General features: G+C 34.8%; 1 protein-coding gene across 3 annotated transcripts in view; it reads right to left on the bottom strand.

Moving 5' to 3' along the window:
- Positions 1–25,556, bottom strand: part of AKAP6 (A-kinase anchoring protein 6) — a gene marked incomplete at its 5' end in the record, with an annotated part of 220,546 nt that overhangs the window by 119,821 nt on the left and 75,169 nt on the right. For 2 of the 3 annotated variants that reach the window (XM_082762186.1, XM_082762185.1), the window contains 2 exons: positions 19,845–20,011; positions 21,289–21,385. In XM_082762186.1, the coding sequence (XP_082618312.1) occupies positions 19,845–20,011; positions 21,289–21,385 (264 nt within the window). The remainder of the gene's footprint in view (positions 1–19,844; positions 20,012–21,288; positions 21,386–25,556) is intronic. The other variant, XM_082762187.1, reaches the window with a different exon arrangement.

Here is a 25,556-nt window from a genome sequence, read left to right as displayed (position 1 = left end):
TGGAAAATTATATGGACCAAAACACCTAACCCACAAAAATAAGGGTTACACTCAGATAGAAAATTCAAAGCAAACATAAATTTTAAGCTCGCAGCTTTTCCAGGTTATCATAATCTAAGCATCAATACAAAGTATATGAATTAGATCTTGTAAAACTCAGACTTCCTTCCAACACTGTCTTTCCCCACAGAATCGGTAGAAACCAGCAAGTCCCTTCTTTACTAATTGCTCTGGGCTTGTAAATCCACTGGAAGTATTTTTCTCATGGAACAATTCAGATTCAGAAACTTATGGTAAAGAAGCTGCAACTGATAACTAATTGCCAACAGCAGTTTTAGCCAACCAAAAGAGACTACTTATAATGAATTAAAGCAAAATTTTACTGTGCTGAGTAGAACATGTTAAAAACTTCCAGGCAATAGAATTTTTCGAATGGAAATTTTTTTGATTAACAATGTTTTGTTGTTTTGCAAGAAGTGCTTCACAATATTTATGCCTTTTAGCAGAAATTATGGTCTAAAATATTTAAGATTTCTGCTTAAAAACAGTACTATTTTTTTCAGAAACAGTATTTCATGAACACAAGAAGATGGGATGTGTTCCAACCAGCAATAGTTGTGAGACATTACGATCCCTCCAGACTGTTCTTTTTTCTCTTTTATGATAATGAGAATTAAAAAAAAAAAAAGAAAAGAAAACTTAATTAACTTAAGTTTTTAATTATAGGTATACTTTAATGAACTGACAAGTTTGCATGCATGATGAATAAAGAATTATCTTCTTCCCTTTCAGAACTTATCTTGGTTTTGTTTTGGGGTTTTGGTCTCTTGTATTTTATTTTTTTCAACATGAGCCACAATCTTAGTAATGAAGTATACCAGAGGATAAATGAGTATCTACTTAGCAACATACGTCAGTTTTTTTATTTGTTTGCTTGTTTTTAAGTCCCGTTTTGGACATGTTTTGGCCTGGGATGGAAGAAAACAACTGTATCTTATCGAGCGGTTTTATTTGAGGATTACTTTTATCAATTACACAACATAATGTTAAGCAACAGGGAGAGAAGCAGAGAACTTCCCATGTTCCCTATTTATAGCTAATAGCTTCCTATTCAAACAGCTGCAGTCAAGATGAACATTTAAGAAAATAATGGCAGATAAATGAAGTCAAACCAGTAACTGCTGTGATTTTTGTTCTTCTTTAAGTGACTCTATTTAAACTAACGTCTGTTTGGCTATCCTTCAACATCCAACTTCTGAACAGCTTTACAGGAATTACTTTTATTTTGGATAACAACATAACTATCCACCATAACTATCCACTCATTCTTTATTTGCAATACTAATTTTATGTTGTAAATACAAGATATGCTTTGTGCGGTACCTTAAATAAAATAGTTTCAAAAATGAACAAAAATGCTCTGGAAAATAAATATTTTAAATCAAATTCAACTTCATTGCCAGGTTTACATCAAATTGTGGGGATATTTCCACATATTGCTTTGCTTTTCATTGATACAGACTAATGTGGTAAATACAGTTGTAATAGCTTTAATATTTAGCTAAAATCATAATTCAGTATGGAAAACGTATACCTAACCCTATGTTCATATACTTTATTCCCCTTTTAAAGACTATTGCTATTTATTGAATTAGAACAAGTTCCTGACACCATTACAATTACAACAGGCATCATCTAGTTGAGATGGTGTTTTCAAGATTTCAGTGAGCAAAGGTATGGGACTGCCACGTGTTTGGAAATGATTTGTTTCAATACTGAACTTTAAATATTTAAGAATATGTTCCTTCCCAAAATGTCATGTTAGGAGAGATGCAGAAAGAACTAATTCAGCTACTGCTTTGGGAATCATCATCTCTGGAAGCCCTTTGTGGGTTTGGCTGCATGGGACACGGCTTCTAAGATTAATTAACTAATGCTGCAAAACTAATGTGCGTAAGTTAAAGTGCATTAATCCCCCATGTGGACACTTATTCAGGAATAAAGTGGCCTTAATTTGCTGTAGCTTAATCCTTCTCTAAGGAGCTAGTGCAACCTAAGGCCACTTCACTTTTGAGAAACATCATCCATATGGGAGTCTAATGTCTTTAACTTATGCCCAAGAACTTCATTGATTTAGTGCAGACAAGCTTTTAGATGCAAAGAAAGTATTGCTGCTGACCACTCTGTGTGTGATTTCTTCCACCACTCCCCACTTTTTCTGATTAAGGATATTATTACATTACCTTCTTCTGCCCTAAATAGCAACCAATAGACTGAAAAACGAAGTATGCTAGACTTACAAAGTCTACATGGAGCAGAACTTAGAGTAAGAACATGCACATTTTGATTTGGCCTTGTTTCTAACCTGCTATGAGAGCTTCTTAACAATGTCTCCATCTCTTTGCCTCTGATTCCCTAACTATAAAACAGAACCACATCTTACTTTCTATCCACTTGTTTCTGTGCCACAAACTAATACAGGTTTCCCACAGCATAAATTTTCTCATAGCTTATACATATGTCCTGAGTGGAGACTAGAAAAGATGAAATCCAGGCACAGGTGCAGGTCTGCAGTGCAGCTGTAATTTTCTACATATGTCTGAACGGCACAATTTAAAACTTTGGTTTACAAATGTAACATGCAATGGCAAGATTAGTTCACAATCCCTACAAATCAAAGGCTAAAATTGAAACCAGACACCATGCGACACTAAGCTATTTCAATTACAGTTAAAAATCAATACACGTGGTCATTGGACTTTCCAGACAAAACATTGCTCACATAGCACATGTGAGCAGAATGGTGCAGTTCATACAAGAACTGCTGAAAGATGATCCAAGTATATTCATATAGTCAACAATTTTTATTTTTTTTTTCTTCCCATTCTTTTGGGGATAATATTACTAGTACTCTTCTAAATAAGGAACTCTACACAAGTCAATTTCACACAAAATTCCCACAATAAACTGCAGAGCATGAAAACCGGCCTTATTTTGCTTGGCACAGCACACTTTAAAGAGACTGCAATCCTTCAGAAACAGGAAATGCACAATGCCATGGTGTTAACACTGGATGGACATAATACTCATGACAAACTGCAGTGTCTTCTGCATATAAACCTTATTTCCTATCCCACTGTTTACTTCTCTGTATTGCTTCAATTCATTACCTTTTTATCAATGCTTTTTCAATTTTGCATCAGATTCAGCCTGCTTCAGATGTCTCCCTTCTCCACAACTTCTCTACTTCAGCCTATGCAGTTCCAACAGGAAAATGTGAAAGGACTGCAATAATTGTAATAACCATGACTTGGGCTCCTACGTTTTAGGAGGCATTGCCATGACACATACATGGAATGCTACCCCCTTTGTTGCTGTTTTTCTCCATTTCTCCAAAATCCTACTACCAGGACTATTTGTTACCATTTGCCATGGTATGTTTCTACATACACATCAGTTCTGGCTACCCTTAAGGACTGTCTAACTTTACTCAAGTTAATGGTTCCTTTGCCTTAATTTAGACCATCGCATGGAAAAAATCATGTGTAAGCACTTAATTGGTGAAGACTTTAAAGTCTTTTTTCCTTTGCCTGGCAAGTGCTACACCTCCCCAACTATTCACCTGTGTGTTTTCCATTAAGGTCTCCATAAAAGGAAAAAGCTGAGGATCAGACATCCGAAAGCTGTTAACTGTTAGTGATATTGGACTTAGATAAGAAACAGAAATAAAATAAGAACAATTGACTTAACCTATCTTTTTTTTTTTTTTTTTTTTAACATACTGATTAATTTGGAACATTAGGTCCAGTAAAAGACATATCACACACTGAGGAGAGTTTCAAGTAAAACTCAAAGGCATCATAGAGCTGTGAAGCAACAGCTACACCACGAGCAGGCACCAGAGGACCAGATGGGAGAGCCCTCCTGCAATTGCTGACATACTGAAGGTCCTCTGGCATGCAGCAGAATATTGGGATAAAGTTTGAGGATCTCACTTCTTTTGTTTGTTTGTTTTTACAGTTGAAGTAATCTATCTTGACTTCCATTTATTTTCAGTTTTGCACTGGGTTTATGGTTTGACAGAACAATGTGAAACAGAATAGCAAATTGATGACAATCTTCAAGTATGTTAAAGTTTGTCACGCAGAATAAAGTAATGATTCCCTGTGTCTTCTGGGCATAGGAAAAGAACTACTGTGCATAAACTGCTGTGAGATAAATTTGGGCAAGACAGTAGGAAAAAGCTTTCAGGTTTACTAAGCACTGGAATAAATCGTTTTGGATGTTACAGAATACTCACCACTGGCTGTTTTTAAGAAAAAGGTTGGACAAATGTATAGTTGAAACAGTTCAGATGTGGTTATTTATTATTATTATTATTATTATTATTATTATTATTATTATTATTATATGTGTGTGTGCGCATTGGGCAGGGCAGAGGACTAAATGACCTCCTGAAATATTTCTTAGTACTTTGTTCTCTGATTTTATGAAAATGTCATAAACGTATGAAGCAGCACTATATAGGCTTGCACATCTCTTATTAGAACTTGTCCTGTCCCAGTAAAAAGGCTAATACATTAGGCCACTGCAACAGGCAGCCCCAGGAAAACAGTCTAAAAAGTAGTCCTTTGCATGGAAATATGCACACACCACTTTACAATTTTTCAAGAGGAGTCAGCATCTCAGCAAATCACATTGTTATGTTGTGTTATGATGCATGATGTTTTCATAACGATGTGACATGTCTAAATGACAAAAACCTGGCTTCCTACCAAAAATATAAAGCAGTTTACTTTTTTTTTTTCCACAGGAAAAAAGCCATTATCAGTTCATATAAAAAATTTCCCTGCAAGAAAATGGCAGCAGACCAATTTAATACAGACTATTCCCCAAATCCATAATTACAAGAAAACAAATTCCATGAATTTTAGAAGCAGAAGATGTTTTTATAGAACAGTGCATCATTCTATGCAATAAAACTACAGAAATATATAACAAACTGAACTGGAACTTGATCATCATCTTGGAAGTTTTGGAAAGAGATGTAATATCAGCAAAATCCAGAATATTTTTTCTGTAGTAAGGTCAAAAGTAATTGCCACAAGTAATTGGCACTAATGGTAGTAGTAACTGAGATTTGCCTGTTCTCAATTGGGATTGAAAAAACCAACAACAACCTGACAGATAATAATACAATAAATTACTGCTATTTAGCTGTATTAATATGAAAGCGTAAAAAAATCTTTTGGATAAATGCTCCTTTGTTATAAATAACTCAATCCAGATCCTGTTCTCCTAGCAACTTTATAAGACTGCTAGATCTCTGTTACTGTCACAGTTTCTCATAAACACAATATAGCTTCTGGCTCTCAAATTGTACCTTGAAAAGTTGCCATGACAGCATGGTGGATTCTGTTCAGCTTGCTGTCCTCTGTACACTGTGCTGTTCCTTCCTACCAAAGTCTCTTAGCACCCGCCCAGACATGCACCAAGCAATGTGATTAGTTCCCATCATATCATTCATTCTTTTGCTCAGCATTCTGCCGTGTGAATGAAGTGTTTAATGTTTTGTTCTGGTAGTGTGTTGCTTTTGCTGCTGTTATTTTAAAACATGTTACTATGTTAGGTTGGAAAGGCAAGGACAAAAAATTCTGTTGCAAGACTGGAAGGTGGCATGGGATGCAATATTCCTCCAGTCCCCTGAGAGTTCATTCCCGAGTCTCATACCACTTCTCCCACCCTCCAGCATTTTAGACCTACTTAGCAGCCTATTCTTAAAATTCTCTAAAGAAAAATACAACACAGAAAGACGCAGCAGGAGGGCCACAGATGTATTTGCTCAGTCCTTCTACCTAGTAGCTCATACTGCAGGTTCCTTGGAGCCCCTGCCATACCCTGACCCTTATGGTGGCAGAAAGAACAATAGTAATACTGCCCCTACTTACTTTTAGCATGAAACTCTATCTATAAAAAGTACTTAGCTTAGTATGGAGCTATAAACTCAATTCAGAGCAAATTCAGTGCCTCTTCCACCATGCATCAGGTCTGTGAGACAGATCATTTTAGGCATCAAAGGATTTTTGCTTTAATTTAGCAAGTCTTTTGAGATCACGTGCAACATTATTTGTAAAAAGATGCTCTTTTTGCCTCTGAAAATATACCATCTGCTTTTCCTATGGGTCAAGCCAGGATTTGTTCCTGAATCAGTCACCCAACCCTAATTCTAATAGAATACCTCTGAATAGTTTTATACTAATAACTGCTCTGTAGAGACTCTTGAAATTATAATATATTAAACACCCATCAGCCTATCAGAAGAACACGTAATTTTATGTTCATTACTTCTTGGTTCCTGACTATAGAATTTGGATGGTTGCACCTCAATTAAAAGTTGAATCAAAGTTAATATAATTTAAATAAAAACTTCAATAAAAAGTTAAAGTTCTGTTCTTAATAGCATTAATACCCTCTAATGACCGCTACGGTCATTACCACTAGATAACTGACCTTCTTGAACCTCTCTTCACATAGAAACCTTTCTCCCAACACAGTCAATTATTTAGCAGTAATGAGTGCTCTGTAAGAGATTATTGTTTAACCAAGTACCTTGACACACTGCTTTTTCCCTGTTATCTCTATTCTTCAACAAATGGTACATTTTTTTCTATTATAGGCTTTTCAGTTCTGAGGATAGAAGGCTGTGGTCTTATTCTTTCCAATGCAGAAGTTCACCATGTAATTGGAAAAACTTCAGATATAATTAAAATCTTGAAAATTAGGGTGCTCTGAAACTGCTTGTGAGCAGCAACTGTGGCCCTGTAAGACAGCAGTTCTGAGGGATGCTTTGAGATACCATGGGAAATGAGGAAGGAAAAAAGAAATATTGCTGGGGATGAAAGGACACAGGATTCTCTGACAGCATGTGGACAAAAGCAGGAAAAAAAATAAAGAATTAAAAAAGGCAAAGATTCAGAAGTATAGAAGATATGAAAAGGAAAAGTGAATGAAAGAATAAATAGAAAAAGAAGAGCAAGGAAGGGAGACAAAATCAATTAAATTTGGGTGGACAGAACTAATTTTCATAAAGAAAAATCCTTCTGGTAGAGTCCTAGAAGCATTAAATATTAAGGGATCTTTGTAATTCTGGAAGTGTGAAAATTACTGGCTGAGCGAGCTCAACATAAGGATGGAAGGCAAAACTCCTGAATTCTAATTCCAGCTGGTCTAATGACTCTTGCTCTAACTGTGGAGAAAGCTCTTCACCCCTCTGCCTCAGTTTCTTTGTAAAACGTAAAAATAGCATTTTTTCAAAAGGCATTCTGGGGCTAAGGTATGTTGTGCTTCAAAAAATCAAGTATTAGTAACTCCTAATGCCATCATCAAGTGTGTCTTCTTCCTCATACCTTTCCTAAAGACATCAGGTAGGTTGTTTTGATTTCAAGTTTTTAATAAAATTTTCATGAAGCACCTTCCAATTCAAATGTTCAGATTGAAGTATCTCAAGCATTTTGCACACATTCAGTTGGATAGTAACATTAAAAAAACAAAAAAACAAAAAAACAACAAAAAAACAACAAAAAAAAAAAAAAAAAAAAAAAAACAGCCCCTCTTGCCTAATCGAGTTAGCAGAAAAAGCATATTCTCTCCATTGGTTTATTTTGAATGTTCTACTCACTGTTGCTCTCCCTAACTCGTCTACGCATGAAGGGAGCTATAGTCAGATTGCAGAACAAAACCTGAAGAATCTAGTAGAAACACCAGTTACAGTATACTTACAAATAAGATAAAAGCCAGATACTTAAAATCTGCCTGGTACTTCTTACTTTACTTGCTCTGTGAGAGGGTATTGTGGCACAAAATACAAGAAAAAAGAGTCCATGTAATGTCTCAATCCTGCATATGGAAAAGAATGCCCTACAATGAGTCATTTACTCATTTAAAAGCAGTAAGTAGCTTTTAACATCTTGGACAAATTCCCATCTGCTCTCTGCTTCCTTTAAAAAAGGCCTTGAAAACTGAAAGAGGGGGGAAGTGATATATTTTGCTATTGCCAACACTACAGCTATTTAGGCAACAAAAGATGTATTTGTTCAAATGATTTTTTTCTACACAAATCTCATGCCATTGCCTAAAAAATCAGCTATATTCATAATATATCTCTTACATTGGTTGAGGTTTCCACTGTAACGGAGCTACTCTGCTAAGGGGACAAGAGAGCACAACAGGCAAGGGACCTTCAAAGCAAACTGCTTATGACAACTCCTATGCTAAACTGGTTAAGCTTGATTTTTTTTTCTTGTCAAGACTGTAGGAAAGTATAATACTCTGCTCAGTTCTGGAAAATACTACAGGTAGGATTGCTGCATATAGAACCCTGTCAAGTAAACAGTTTACTACACTGGAAGAAAATGGAGCAAGGGAATTTTTTTTTTTTATTATTTGTATAAAATATATTGTTCTTCCAGGCTCTACTGAAATAGTTTCTATTTAATTGCAGAGAAATCCTAAGAAGGTTACAGCAGTGAAACATTAAAATTCTAAGGGCAACTAATAACATTAAAACTTTATAGCCCCAGATAGAATAATTTAGACAAAAACAACATGAACATATGTTTTGTGTAATAATAACAAACATTTATAGCTGTCAAGAGAGAAAAACACAGGTTTATGCACACCTTAATGGCGTGCATGGGTGAGCATGAGTATATTTAAAACATAATATATTACAAAATTGACAGCAGGCATGACTCTTCTGGGTACTATGTTAAATCAATGAATAAATTACCAAAAGTGTGCTGTGGCTGTTTGGATGTGTAATTGAGCTTAACGTATGTAGTGTTATTTCAAAAGAAACTGTTCAAGGAGTTTCTAGACCAATCCACCATGCATCTTTACTAAGCTGTTTACAAATAACAATAAATGAGACTGTCTCACAGTAGGAAGGAAGTTTAGTTATACACATTACGTAAATGGAATAAAAGTTAATTTTAATATGTTTTTCAAGAATTAAAAACAAACTTATAATAATATTGCTAGGATTTAGTGAAACAGAAATCAACATTTTTCATGTTCAGCTTTAGATTTATTTAAATTGGCTTATGCTCTACAAAGAAACATCTTTGCAGCAAAGGAGCATTTCATGGAGCAGCTCCACTGAGATAAATATGGATGCTTCATCTATCCTGAAGAGTAAGCATCGAGGCCCAAATGAATTAACTAGCAAAAACTTGAACGTAAATACATTCTGTTTTTTCCCTTAATGCAGGGCTTGTCTAACAGATAAACAATGTATTTTAAAAACATTTTATTATAATAGAAACCTGTGAAAGTAACTTTTAAACCTTATTGTTGTTGACTAGTTAACATCAAAAAATAACAGGCATTGCAAACTAGCCCATTGATTGTGAAATGCAGAATAGCAGGCATATACTTCTAGTCCTTGTTTCAAGTCTGTTTCATCTTACTATTTCCAGAGCCTATAAAATAAAAACTGATCCTACTTTCTTGTATTTCTCTTTCTGCATTGCAGTTCTAGTACTAGTTGGTTATTAAATAACGTATTTTCCTCCGTATTTTTCTCTCTGCTTTCTCACCATTTTTCTCTGTTTCATAAGGGATTATAACCTGTCAGCATCAGCTATACTTGTGATGTTCTTAGGGCTCATAAACTCATGGATTATCTTTGCATTCAGTTCTAAATGCATGGCTCTTTTCTATAACACAATTGTAAAGAAAAAGAGGATGAAGAAATGAAGTGTACATGCACAGATGAGCTATTCTTTCTCTCTGGCCTGATGATGGTTCATAAAGCATGCTATGGGGTGATTATAAAAGAATATGGCATACCACCTGTCTCCAGGTCAGAAAGCCCTTTCTTCATTTAGAGCCATCTTGGGTTAACTGTCATTAATGTTTACAGCTGCCCATGGGATATGGCTAAGTACACTAGTACCACATTTATTTTTTTGCAGTTACTTCCAGGTGTTTAAGGAACAAGTCTAAATTTCTAAATGTGATGCAGTTCCCACTTCATCTCCTAAATTAGTTACATTACCCTGGGTAAGTATAATCATCAATAAATTAGGAGCAACTGAGATGTTATAGGGAAGGTTTAATTAAAAAACCTGGCAAAGCACTGTAGAATTTATACAATAATAGTATAATTTACAAGTTACTAGAGCTAACATACAAACTTGCATATGCTTTTACTGTAATCATCTTGAAGTCTTTTAATAGGTAAGTCCAAGTTTTGGCAAGTATTCTATTGAAAATGTTGTTTATTTTGTCATACTATAGATACGCAAAAAGAAGTCAGGTCACACAACACTCAGTGCTGTATTTTGTTGCTTACTAATAGAATAGCTAAAAAAAAATTAACAAAATCTGTAACATCACTCTGAATCTAAAGTTTAAGGGTAGCCAAGTGTTTTATGCCACAAGATATTTAAGAACAAGTCAGATTTTAAATGCAGGATATCCGAGTAGATTTTTCCTTCAAACATTCTTGTACCTGATCTCCCTTTTGTGACCACCCCAGTGAAGAATAGCTGCTTTATGTATACAGCTGAGACTAGAACTGAAAGATTCTACAGATTAAATCATCGCTAGAAAATGTTGTTCTGAAAGACTAAATTAAGAACTGAAAAAAAAGGAAATGCCACCAAATCATACTGAATATAAATGTAATTAAAATATTTTTAAAGGAATAAAAACATGCAGAAGATAAAATTTACCTTTATCTAGCAGTATCTTTGTTCACATCAATGTTCCTTTTGTTCTCTATTACACATTTAATCACTCTTAGACATCAACCATAACAGTAAAAACTCAAATACTGAGCTGATAATTAAACACAGTAATATTTATAAGATGTTAGTTTATTCTGTAGATATGAACACTTAATTTAATGCACAAATACAATGAAAGTAAAATTTCTTTTGAAAGATCAGAGGAGTGCCATGCCAGTCACTCTTCAATTGCATAAAGGAATAATTTTTGTTTTCAGAGCAGTAATATAATTTTAATAAAATGACAAAGATAGAATGCTATTAACCAAAGCAACAATCTTTTAGCAATGACAACTGGCAATAGCGTCTATATTAAGTTGTCATTTATAAAATACAGGGGTTCTAGGAGGTGGCATCAAAAGGTGAAAACTAGCCTTATAAACACATTTAAAAAAAAATATAGTGGAACAGTCTGGCACCAAAAAAAGAAAGCATCTCAGTACATGATGCAAGCTAAGTTTATGCCACTTGACCCTGAACTACCAGAACTAAAACAATCCAAATAGGCTAGTGGAGCAAAAGGAAACCTTGTAAGCCCAGCTTCTAGCTCGTATGCCACAATATCTGAACAGTTCAAAATATTTATCATTGAGATGACTGGTAAACAGCACATTCAAACCTTATGGCTTATTTGAGCTTAGCAGAACCCTTTGGTCTGCAAAGCAGCTCCTAAGTCTGTAAAGAGTTGGTTTTCACTCCTGATTGCACATCTGCCTGAGCCAGGTTCTGACCAGGACAAAGTGATGCTCCCGGGGAGAAGAGTCCCCACACATGCCTGTGTTTTGTTTGGCTTGTGATCCTGTGAAATCATGAACTACTCTGAAGAACAACAGACAGCACAGAGTGCAAGGAAGCAGAAATAATAAATGACGAATGAAAGCTAATTGAAAAGACAGAAAAATTCCAATAACTTGCTTCATTAGTGACTACTATCTATCACTATCATTACTATCACTATTTACAACCACAAACTTGTTCCACCAAGACATTTTCAGTCAGCTAGACTTCCTTCTTTCCATTTGCTTATTTATGAATTTGTTTTAGTGCATTCCATCATTTTCTGAGTTAAGACTCAATAAACAGATAAATGAAAAAGGCTTTGTTTCTTCTGTGGCTGTACGAAGCCGGTTTTGAATGTGCACACAGGATCCTGAGCATACAGGCATAAAAGGGAGAAAAGCAAGACCTCTGGTAGGCTATCCTGCCTTCATGGGTCAAAGAGACACAACATTTCTGCTTAACAGTAGGAGATGACCAATCTTCAGTAAGATGAATCTGTGCATTTGTGCATGTGTGTTACTAGAAACTCGTTAAATGTGTATTTCTCTAAAAATCTGAGAAGTATGTGAAGAAGGCAGACAGGAATGAGAGAAGCCTTCCACCAATATTCACTACGGAAAATACTTTCTATTGAAAATAACAGAACAAAAATGCTTCGGTACAGTTCCACAGAGAAAGCAGAAGGAACGGACATGGGCAAAAATATAAAATAAAGGTCTATGGGTGGTTAATACTTAGTTTAAGTCACTTAAGATAAATGTGTTCATATGAATACACGCACAAATACACTGATGTTTTTACATTTTCAAATATAGGCCAAACCCAATTGGGAGTTCTGGCTAAATAAAACTTGTCAGAGTTGGTCCGGTTATGCATGTAAAGTTACAATAGACTAATATACTTTCAGAGTTTCAGATAATAGTGTTCAAAGATTCAAATAGCATTATGATAAAATTTGCCCCTTGGGCGTATGTCAGTTTAAATATCTTTTCTCATCAAGTTCTCAGTCTGCACTTGTTCTCAGTGGAGTGATTTAGATTTAAAACATCTTTCAAACTGAACTTGATCTATGTTTTAATAGAAACTAGCCTTCCTTATTCTTAAAGTCAAAAATCATAATTTTTTTGCTACCAAGTGTTTCAGCATAACTGCTTCAATTAAAAGTGATGGCTGTTAAAGAGCCCACAGTTGCCAAAATGTAATCAATACACAGCGTCTAGAATCAGCACTGTGTAAAAATGATAGAAGTATACTATAAAGACCACAGATACTCTGGAGTCCTTGTTCACATCTTCAATAACTATATGACTTTTGATATTTTTGCAGTAAATATTAGAATATGTCAAATTAAAAATGTACATGTTTTAAAACAGGATGAGTATTGTACCTAATTGTAGAAGTAATTTAGCTCTTTACAGTTTATACTTTGTAGCTAGCTTCATAAACCAGAGAGGATGTTACTTTTAGATTAAGTGGAAAAAAATGAGGAGCTCTGGTACAGTTTTAGGAATCTGGCTTGTTAAAGATTATTAAAATTATGTCAGGTACCAGGAAATAGTGTCATACAGAAAGCTGTGTGCTAAAATGGGAGCCAAGTTTGCTTAACTAAGACTTCAGGGACACAATTTCATGAAAAACTAGCAAAATATTTATTTAACCAGTGATATGGAGAAGTTCCAAAAGAGCTCATGTAACATGAAGAGGTTTAGGATGGAGCACCTACTCAGATCTTCTGTTATTGCAGCCCAAACACTGGCTGTTTAGCTTCCTTCCTCTCTCTCCTCCTTGAAGGGAGGTTCAGAGTTAGACACAAAATTGTTCCTCCTGCCCACTACAAGACACAGAATTAACAACTTGGGAGAAACAGCTTCTAGGAAATAGCAGAGAATCTACCATATGGAAGCTGTCTGCATAACCAAGAGCCCTAAATCTTATGTTGGGCATCTTTGATGTTTTTGCTTTCAATCACCTAAAAAATAAATAAATAAAATATGTGACTACACTTATCCTAAAACACCTTTCTGGTTCTTTTTATTTGTCCACTCTAACATGAACTCCTTCCGAAAAATCCTTCTTGTTACAGAAATGACTAGGTCTGTACACATTCTAGCTGATGTCTGTAAAATTAAAAAACATTACAAAGCAAGGTATTAAAAATTAAGCAAACATGAAGTTTCTAGCTACACTGAAAGCCACAAATATTCTTATTGCTTTGTTCTTAGGTTCTTTTCATTGTTACATCAACAGAGCTTGTTTTGATTAGCTTGTGAATTCTTAATACATGTTTTCAATCCTGAATTTGGATAACAACTAATACAAAAAAGAACACAGTTGTATTTCTTAGACTAAAAGAAAGTCTTATTCCGTGCAAAACCAAAATTTTGCCTGCTGGTTTATGGAAGGATTTGTGAAAAGCACTACCTTTTCTATCCATTTTACCACCTCATCTACGGTTCAAACCCCCACCATAGAACCTGAATGTCACAAGAATGTCACATCCTGAGGCATCTCAAACCAAGAAAAATAATCACTGTATATGCAATCTTTCCTAATATGGCAAAATTCATGGCGTTGTTTGTATTTAAGAGTAAGATCACAGTATCTTTAATACAGATTTCCAAAGTTCCAAAAGATTCAAAATTGAAATGTCACATGAATGATTTTAAACCGTTCAGCTGTTAGGCACAATAATACTCTATTTATGTACAGACAGCATTATAAATATTCAACAATTTAAAGACTATGCCTTGATGGCAACATAGCAGAACCTTCTGTTCTAATTACAGGAAATCACTTTCCTTATTACCAGCTTTTGAAGTAGTGAATGGCGAGCTACTGACTTGCTGTAATACTTTTCAGCACAGACGTACTTTGTAAGGTATCATAAGGTGATATTCAGCAGTGAAAAGTAGTAACTAGTTAGCTGTGCCCAATACTACTACCCAGTTCTAGACAGAGGACAGTAATGCATTCAGCTGAAACTACAAAGAATGAAGGTGGCAGACAGTAATTGGTGATACTGAGTAAGCCTGGATAAAGGTGGTTGGAAATTCAGGTTAATGTCTGATCTACAAGGTGTTGCATTCACAGCATAGAATTTTCTCATGTAGATGGCGATGTGGCTCATTATGGACACAATCGAGAAAATAACATCTACTGAAGTATCAATACCAACTTTCCTTCTACATTTATCTTCCAAGAAAACGTTTGATTAAGCTATGAGATAACCATAGACCAGGATAGCATGTGTATCACCAGATGAAAATCCTTTTCCATATGTCTGTACAATGTCAGAGATGGAAGTCTGAGTTCCATTTCATTATCTTTCAAATTGTTACTGATAAAGTGATGGCTATTTACGTGACACTTTACGCCACAACATGAGATACAGGATTGAATGCATGTATCTGACCCTGAGTTTGTGAATGTGGAAGAGAGAGACTGCAAGTGAAATAAATTCAATTTGGAGTCCCCTGTGACTTAAGAAACTCCAGCAATCTAAGTAAAATTATCCCTCTAGCATACGCTATTCCTGCCCTTTTGGCAGAAGCAACTAACTAAAGGAAAAGAGAATGAAAGCCAGTTACATGTGCCAATACATGTGCCATTTGACAACTTCTAAGTACCGACCACTGCAATACTATATGCAATACTCCAATATACAGTGCATCAAAAACACAATTTTCAAAGCAGTTATATAAGTAAAAACACTAGATTCTGAACTCAGGCTTTCTGTTGACAATATGCGAGAAGACTATTCCAATAATGGACTTTCCCTGTTTTTAAATAATGGAAGATAACAAAAACCATACCAGTGTGTTGGCTTCAATATTACTATATATGCATCATGCTGATGTCTGCAGATAATCTAGTACCGATGAAAAAGACACGGAGAAAAAGCAAAATATCTAATCACAAATACGATATTTCTCTGCACTAGTTTCAAAGATGCCAAAACACTTCATTTGTACATTCCTTGGAAAAATTTGTACATCAAAGGATGACTTACAAGTCTGTAGTAGTAAAGAAAGGGCTGTTACTCTCCCCAACCTTCACTCTGTTTTGTTGCCCTTTTTTGCAAATTTAGCCTCGTATTAAAATACTGAGGAAGATGTCATGGTTCCAGACTGCAGTGTTTATTCCACCCACGAGGTCTGAGACCAGCGTCACTATTAAGACTGTCAAGGACAGTGCCCCGAATCACAAACTGTTTTTAGGTATTAAACACCTTCAACAAGTTTTCATTTTTTTTTTCATGTAAAACACTTTTCTGTATAATGAAGACTGTTTAGAATGGTTGCAGAAAAAGTAAACTTATGCACAACTGAGTGGGAGATTTTACTGGAAGTGTAGGATGTTTAATTACATATCAAGGGGAAATTACACCGGTTTTCTTTTTCACATTTATACAGAGGTTTGTTTAACCACTTCAAACACTTATCCTGAGAAGAGGATCTGTCTACTAATTCTGTGATTTTAAGTTTACTTTATTAAATGTATTTTTACTTCTTCTTCTAATATTATTCAAAACATTAGTGCTTCTACCATTAACGTACTGACAGACGTGCATTATAGAGTTAAGACAATCTTCTCAAGAGTATTTTTTCACCTGTGACAACTAAGTCAGATTTCAATGTTCTAAGAATTAAGCCCAATATCTTAACCAGTTTCATGCTCGTTTCTCTGAAACTGGAATGGAAAACTACAAATATTTTCATGTAATACAGTAATTATTCTGGAAAGGAACACATTAAGAAGTACAAACTACATACATATTTCTAGTGTAAACCATTTTTTTAATGTACCAGCTTTTAGGTTCTGATATTGTGCTCTGAAATGTTACACAAAACTTAATCCAATTTCATTGCAGAATAAAAATGTACAGACCCAAAAATTATAGTCATAAGCTAACTATCCAAATGCATACTGTGAATAGAACTTGTATCTGGTCCTAAGAATACTATTCCATACTATTTTGAATGAAGGAGAATGCCCATTATGGACAAATGTTATTAGCACTTGTATACTTTTAAAGTACATTAGTTACATGGGTAACTTAAAGGTCTTCAGAAAGCAATGAACTTTTACACCAAACTACAAGCTAAATAGGCCATTATCATACTCAGGCAGAAATTCTCATAGCTACTAGGTAATAAAGTACATTATTTTTCGATACCGTTGTTCATTGAGAGCAAGAGTGTCCCAGTAGGCCTTTCTTTATGAAGAGGTGGTGGCCACATTAGAAGAATGTCAGTTACAAATCAAGGGGTCTGAGACATTGCCCGAAGGTGAAAAAAAATATAGATCATGCCTGTGAATTATAAGATTATAGAATCATCTAGGTTGAAAAAGGCATTCAAGATCACCAAGTCCAACCATCAACCTGGCCTGCTGAGTCCCATCAGTAAACCCCTTACTGACACATCCGCAGATCTCTTAAATACCTCCAGGGATGAGGATTTCACCTCACGTTCCCCGGTCACCCCTTTCCAATGTCTGACCAAATGGTAAGTCTAATGGTAGAGACCAAAATTTGTATCAGGTAAATTAATGGTCACATCATTTAGACTATAAACTACTTAGAAGCTTTTTCAGTTTGGTAAAAAAGAGTTAATTACCAAGATGCATTCAGGAATATTTCAATATACACAGTTACTCTATTCTGGTATTTATGCCGATATATCACAAAGATATACAAACATTCCTCCTCATTTCCAGGTATTTTGGAATTTTAGTTACTATTACCATCAGGAGAAAACCCCTATTGTTAACAAAGTGTTCAGGATTCTGAAAAGGTGACAGTTGTATTGTATGAGACATTTACCACTAGTAATGTTAGATCTTTGTTAAAATGTACAGTTGCAATTTGAGATTTATTTTTAAACATACTTCTCAATGGGGTAAAAAAAAAAAAAAACTTACATGATCCAATTTAAGATGAATACAGTAGTCATTTGTTTATTTAAAAAAATAGTTTTAGTAAATACATAAAGATCTCATTGCATTTCTAAGATATAATCCAAAAAATGAAGTACAATAGAAGAGTTTACATATCAGCAATATTGAAAATCCATTAAGTCTTCTATAGGGATCACCACTACACTGGATTTAAAAGTATAAACTACTAAGAAACTTACATACAATTAAATCAAGTCTCATAAGCAAAATCTGAATTCTTCAACACAAATATGGATGATGTATTTCTAGGAGTGAAAAATCTCCCTCTCTGCCTTCCACTTGCTTGCATAAAAGATGCCACAGTGCTATGAAAACATGTTTAAAAAGTCCTAAGGGAAAGGTTTCCTAGGGTCTTTGAAATTCCTCCTTTTCCCATTTCTTTACAGATTTCTAACACCAACCCTGTTCTTGTAGTTTCTCAAACAAGGCAAAAAGAAAAATACCCTCTAGATATAATCTTTAGATTTTCTATTATACGTCTCAGGTTCCTTTTGGCTTTTGAAGTAAATGCAAACTGAAATCTACAGTTATATTACCAACTGTATTTTAATTTTAGTTAGTCTTTCAGCATCAAGAATATACAGTATTTGACAGCACTGTTGCCCATTCTTACAAGAATCATATAGGGATGTGATTTAATTAATGAAATAACCTGAAATAACCTTTTTGGTTGATCACGTATGTCACTTATGTTTTTATTTATACAGTTGTAGACACAAAAAAAGCATTGCTTCAGGTTTCTATCTCTATGGTAAAAAGCACAGGGCAAGGAGCTACTACTTATCTATGTAAAAATTTACTGTAACAAAAAATATACCATCATTTTCCCTTTTCAAGTAAATATAATCATATTTATAATCATTTTGAGCTAGAATTTCCATAATTTTCATAGCAAAATCAAGCTGGATTTTAAAACACTTTGTAAGTGTAATTTTGATCGAACAGTTAGACTTTGAGCCATGGATGAATCAAGCTGTATAGAGATAGAGACATATTACTTGCAGGTGTAAACCTACCTTTGAGCAAGTCTATTTACTTTAATAGACCTAGCTATGAAAATGAGAGTTCTCCACCACCTAATTCCTAAAGTAAAAGCTATATGACACAGGAGCATTCTCCACCATGGAAGTGACTAGGCATATTAATTCAAATATTGCCTCCTCCTAGGAGGTGTTTTGTTGTTGTTTTGTTTTTTTCCTGTATTTTTTTTTTCAGTTATACTTGTCTCTTCCTCTACCATCTCTGAGATTATTCTTGCTGTGTAGAATTATGGTAAGAAAATATCAGAACATTCAATATAATCCTAGCCAAAAGCCACTGCACAAACTACTCTCTAGAAAGCACTGAATATCAATGCAAAGACTTGTCTGGCATCAGAATCTGAAAATCTACTCAGCACAAACATCTATTTTTTCTAGAAACAGAAATCTCGAATTTTTCTATAAATTTCTGCCTACAGTATCTCAAGATGTTGGTGCTACTGGACTCCCCACTACATTATTTTTTGCTTAGAATGCAATGGAAAAATCAACACCTTCTACTGCAGCCTCCCGAACACCTTTTCAATTGATAGTAATAAAAGGGCACGTGCCCTATATCATAAGTTTATATTGTGTGTATTGTCCCTACACTTCCTGTACCGCATTGAATAAGCACACTTAGTATTCAAAATGCTCTCACAAGTTTCAGGTTGCTAAGTACTATAGCCCTCTTTGATAATTAATATCCACAAAATGATTATAGGTGTTGATACTTTATTCTTAAAGTACTTGTTGTATTCAGCACATGCACTATTATGGAGAACTTAGAGGAAAAAGATTTGTGAAAAGGCATATGACCTTCTTCCCACTACAATGGCCATCCCCTAATTAAGCAATGCATCTGATAGTCATTAACAGGAATGAGATAATGAATCACTTTCTCTCTTCTTTGTTAATTTGCTGTAACCAAGCGGCTAATGGATGTCAGAGCTGAGTGATTGCACTGATTATAGTGATTTATAGTTGCAACAAAACAATTTAAAACCATTCTGATTATTCATGTTAAAGATGCTTTATGTTTTGTTTACTAAATGTTTTATGTTCCCCCTCATGCCCCTCTGCACACAATGAGACAGGTCTTCCTGGAAAACTTGAAAGTTCGAAGATTTTTTTATTGTTTCAGAGTCAGGCATTTCATTTTGTTTATAAAAAAAAAAAAAAAAAAAGTTTACCCAGTAGAAATGAAAAGCCTTAGGGTGGAAAGAAAACTTCAGTGGTGCCTAGTTCAAAAGAAGACGGAAATAAGAGGAAATAAGGCAAACTTCAAGCCACTTACCTTAGGGCTCCCAGTCCCTTCCTCATTCTCTGCAGACACATCAGTAGCCAGTATCTCTGCTTTGATGATATCCAGAGCCCTAAGAATCCAGCTGTGTTGCCGTTTGATTTGCCTCTGTAGTTCCTTCCATTGACTTGCAATCATCTGCAACATGTCCTTCAGTCCTTCTCCAAAATGAAGGGGAAAAAAAGTAAATTTTAAACTCAACTGCATCTTTAGATATTATCCCTTAATAAAAGAATTAGTAGGATATTTAAAAGAATAAATAATATAACAATAATTTAAACATATTTCCTCAGAAACGAGTCCAAACATTACTATTATTTATCCTGTAAACAATATTATAGGGTCAAAACATTTCTTTCAGCTATTATGTTAAATTTTGATTATATTTCAGCTTAAAATTTTTAAAAAAGGAAAATCCCACATAAACTGATTTCTAGGCAGTAGGGTGTTTTCTGTGTGATTTCTATGGTGCTCACACCCTCTAATATCTAATTTTTAAACATATCATAACCTTCCAAATATATTTTCTTACCTTCACTTCCTGTTAATATTTCCAGTAGTTTACACATTACCACTTTCTAGGTATGGGATGACATGCACTACCCTTCTCTCTTATGACTTTTATACCCTTTTGGAACTATGCATACAAGTCACTGAATTCCTATACTTTTCACAACAGGGATCATCTGCCTAACATCGTGAAACAATAGAGGCACGATGTATAACATGATCTGAAAAAATGTAAACCAAAGGATAACTTCAACCTGGGGAAAAGCATGCTAAGTAGGCCAAAATTAAGATGGCATTCGTAGCAATATATGCTGATTAAAACCCTATTATCATACAAGTCATGCAAACATCTAAAAATATAGGGGGTGGTAGGGATAGAGAAAGGAAAATAAGTATATCACTCCCCCTCTCCTCGATTTAAGGCCTCTGCAGAAAAAGAGGAGCCTAACCAAAGGAAAAAGGCATTTTTAATTTTAATCTATTCCTCATAAATATATTACAATCAAGTAAGAATTAGTTTAAGTGGCAAAATAAAGCTTTACCAATGCAATTACCCATGCAGGGTATGTAAAAATATATATGTATGTATTTGAAATCCTAATTCATTATCTTAATGTTATTTCCATAGCACCTACATCAAAGAACGTGTCAGTGTGAAGTTTTCAATGATGTGATTTCAATTGAAACTCAGCTGAGCAGCAAGACCAAAATAAAATGAACAGACTATTTGCAGGCAGTATTTCATTTTATAAGTATCACTGCATTGTATGCAGTATATGAAACATTTATAAATCTTGAAGGTCAATCTGATAATGTAAATATTAATAATACATAAGGAAGTGAATATATGCAGTAATTTACAGCAATGCTTCTTCATTCTTTAATAGTCTGGAGACATAAAGACTTGCAATATTTCAGAAGGATTTACCTGATTTGTGAGATACAATAAGCTCAAGAAGTTGACGTCCTTCTTCTACCACTGCTTCTTTTAAAGCACAGTGGCTATCTACATTCAACTTAAAACTCTGAAAAAGAAAAAAAAAAAAAAAAGGAAAAAAGAAAAAAAAAAACAGCATCAGACACTGGGGAGGCAGTTATCAGAAAACACACGTACAAAATTACTTGCTGTTTTTTATCAAGAACCACATCCCTATTTACCCAATAGCCAAACTAATTTGTGATACTAAAAACTATTGATATTTTGGATCTGGGCTCAAAATGTTTCCATTAGATCAGCAAAGTGCATCTGTGTTGAAACAGCTGACAAATCTAGAAATTCATTAGGTTTTATGAAAAGTCACAACCCGTAGGCTATATCTGGAGTAACAGTGTTCTATAAAATACACTAAATTTATGCCATCACATATGAGCTCTATTTTTTTTCAGATTTCTTTGAAATGTTGGTGATAGCACTATTTATGAAACCATAAAAAAATACAGCATTGAATATATTGGCCTTATGTGCACTCATACAAATCTATTAATATTGTTTCAGAGTTAGTTCTCATATCCGTTTTCAAAGAACAAATCAGACTGCTTTAGATCTCTGCATTCTTAATTTGTAAAGCATGTATTTTTCATCCTTTTTGCACTAACAGTTTTTACTAGTTGTGCAATTCTGTACTTTTTTTTTTTTTTTTCGACAAATTGCATTGAAAGCTGGTAATAGATAGAGGAACTGGAAACATGATCTACTCTGTGTTATGCCATTTTGCAAACCACTGATAATTTAGTTGGAGAAAATTGTGAATTATTTGGCAGAGCTTCTCACTCATATTTGCATGTAAGAAATAGAAACAAAATATAATAAAGAAAGGAGTTCTTGCTGTATTTAACTGTAAATCATGTGCAACCCTGAACACACACATGGAACCCTTGTTCTCTTTGAAATGCCTACAGAATGAATGAGAACAATATTTGACTCCTTGGAAGAAAAGAGTTTTGCTCTCTCATGGGAATGAATTAACTGGCAGAGATTAAAGGCTATTTTGCAAGTGCACATTTGTAGCTTCTGGTTTTTATAAAGCTTATTTATACTTCTCCAAATGCTACCAACCATTCTAATACTGAAGTATCAGACACCACAAAATACTAAAAGTCCTCCTTTCTTAGGGAAGTGACCATTTCCTTTCTTTTCTAGCTCCCATAATCATTCTGGTTGGCATAAGAGAAAATAATATTGCCAGAATAAAATTATGTTCTTTTACTGTGTTACGGTTGGAAAAAAAGCATGTTGCTCAAGCAAACTGTTAACAGCCTTTCAGGCAGCAGTCTAGTTGATAGTAACAAAATGTCTTTGAGAATTCTCCCCTCAAACAAAGTAGCAAATGGGAATTTTGCTACCCTCAGCATTTCGTCTAGCCCAGTTTACAATGTATGGGCACCTGAAAATAATGTTCTGTACCAGGTGTTGAACAACTGGGTCAGCCAGAAAGTGAAAAATGATCCCTACATTTTGACTGGCCTGTACTTAAATCTAGAGTTTTGTGAACCCAAATCTAGAAGTTCTTTTTCCTTCGTAAGAGCCTGTCTGAACGAGCACTGACAATATTTAATTTACTGTTTACTTAAAACAGGCTTGTACTGAATAGTTTGTAATCACGCACTTCACAGGAAATGCACTATGCGTGTGCCTCACACAGCAAAAGAGAACCTAAAGGACCTGAGAGTAGGTTGTGTAATTTCATATAATTGAAGTTGAGTATAGATGCAGCTGGATGTGGCAGTGTCTCAAGATGATGTGGATGTGTTTGATAGGAAAATTGGAAAAGATGAGGTATTCTTTTTCATTAGGAAAAAAAAAAAAGAGATTTGCTGTCCTAGAAAAGATTTGTATAACATAACGCACCAGATACTACAATACAGCTTGATTTTCAGGTGCACCTATTAACCAGTAATAATGTTAACTGAAAAAGTAAAATATGATGAATAAAGATGGAGCCAAACTTTTGAGTTTTGACTAGCAATATTCTACTTGTGCAAAATTCTGATTTTATGGCTAAATTATGCATGGCACAAATACAGTGAACATACATGAAATTTAACAAATAAACTCTTATCAGCACATACACATCAAAAGGAGGGAACCATTCATGTAAGTATAAATACAAACAGAGGCAAAGGAAAGTGTCAGTTGATGCATGAAGTGTGAGTTTGGGGTTTACAATTATATGCATATATATAATTTCTTATGAGTGGTGATTTCATAGCAAAAAGGAAAAAATGGACAAGGATCACCAGAAAGAATAACCTTCAATGAGTGCATCAGTGCTCATGGTTCCTCATACCTGAATGGCAGAAAATGTGACACACAAAAGATGCAGACTTGAAGAAGTAACAAGCATTACATGTATATGTAATGGAGAGATGCAAATTCACACAGCTAAAAACAAAATCAGACCAAATGTTTGAAAGGGAGGAGGACCATTCAAACGAAGAGGTCCTCTCCCATCCTGGGTATTTCCCACTGTTTACTTAGGGTATTTGGAAAATTGTAACTCTAACAGCGTGTGACCCAGGTACTCTGTTCCCCTCCTCTGATCTTCCCTGATAATGAACAGAGCCCTTGCATCTGAAGAGAGGAAAGGAGAAGAGGGAAGTCAATTAATCAAAGCCATTTTTCCAGACACATTTGCAGCTATGGAGCAGTTTAAATATCACACATGAGCACATATACATTATGGAAAATGCATGGGCATTGGCCTGACAGGGGCTTTTTAAACAACACATTAATGTCATCCCTAGCAGTACAGTGTATATAACACAGTTTACAAGCTGCAACAAGCAAAATCTCCTTATGAAGTTCTCTGTGGTTACTTCGTACAGTCACCATGCACTTACATATAAATATCAACTCTTTTTATTTAGCAAGAAAGGAAAAGGGAGGCAAGAATCATGCAACTTTATTGAAGCTACAGAACTGTAAATAAAGACTCCAAAAGTGAAAAGTACTAAGCCCCAGTTGACAACATGGGGCAAAGGAGCCCACCACTAACAAAATGCGTCCTGATTTTTAGGAAACTAATTTATCTGTTGGATGACAGTTCTCCAGAAACAACATGGGAGGGAAAAAAAAAAATGCAGATCTGAGCTATACTGGGTTCTGAACACATTGTGACTTCTTTTTTATTTGGTTTCTCCAATGCTACATGAAATGCAGCTGTTCTCAAAAAGAGTGCCTTTCCAACAAATCCACATCTCTCCCTAACAGTTTATTTGTCCGTACAACTGTGGACAAGAAAAAAATATTTGAAAAAATATTTATTCAAGTTCCCCTGAGGATTTATTTTCTGCCTGAACATACTTAAATTTGGAAAAGCTCTGTCGTATACGTATCCTACAATATGTGCATACTGGGCTCTGATAAGCAATCTCTCTCTGCTCAACCCTCTGTTCTTAACAAATCCCTATAATTTGGTAAAACACAGCCTGGGTCTTGACCTATTCGTATCTTCAGTAAGGACAGTCAACCATTAAATATTCTTGTTCCCAGAGGTGTACAGACTTTGTTCAAACATGTGCTTTTTTAATTCATGATGTGTCCAACTAAGTATTTCTTCTGTAATGTGTGTCTCTGAAAGACACGTAAGCAACTAGGTATCATGTGAAGCTACAACACAGACATAGAGATTAGTTTAAGTGACACAGCAGTTTACACCTATTGCCAGATCAAGATACTGTACTAAGTGAAATATTTCAATTTGCCAAGTCAATCATAATACTAACATGTGTGGTCTACGGGGGTACCGCTTAAGTTCTTGAGGTTCATTTTTATATGTTTAAATACATTTGAGAAAAACATCACTAAGGCAGTCTTTTTTAGAGCAATGATACAGACAGTTAGAATGATCTTGATTTTCAAGAATTTGAAATTGAAAGCTTAATTTAGAATTTCCTAACAGTCATCTGTATTTTTTTGAGAAAACCACAATAGTACTAAGATGCGGATTTATGTATTTAAATACAGTTGAACAAATATTTTGGGTAAGAATGTAGCTATTTTTTTAATTTTAAAATACAAATTCTAACATAGTAAGACCTTGCAGCAATGGCTATACAATGCAAACCAACGTATCAACACTCCCTTTGGAGAATGAACTAACATACCCACACGCATAATCCCTGTAACTGACTTTTACAGATATTTGTCACCGGTTATTGGAAAAATGGTTTGGGCACAACACCCTTCTACAGACA

The sequence above is a fragment of the Aythya marila genome, assembly GCF_965140915.1.
Source record: "Aythya marila genome assembly, chromosome: 5".
In the NCBI taxonomy this organism is placed as follows: domain Eukaryota; kingdom Metazoa; phylum Chordata; class Aves; order Anseriformes; family Anatidae; genus Aythya; species Aythya marila.
This window is presented reverse-complemented; position numbering and strand designations above follow the sequence as displayed.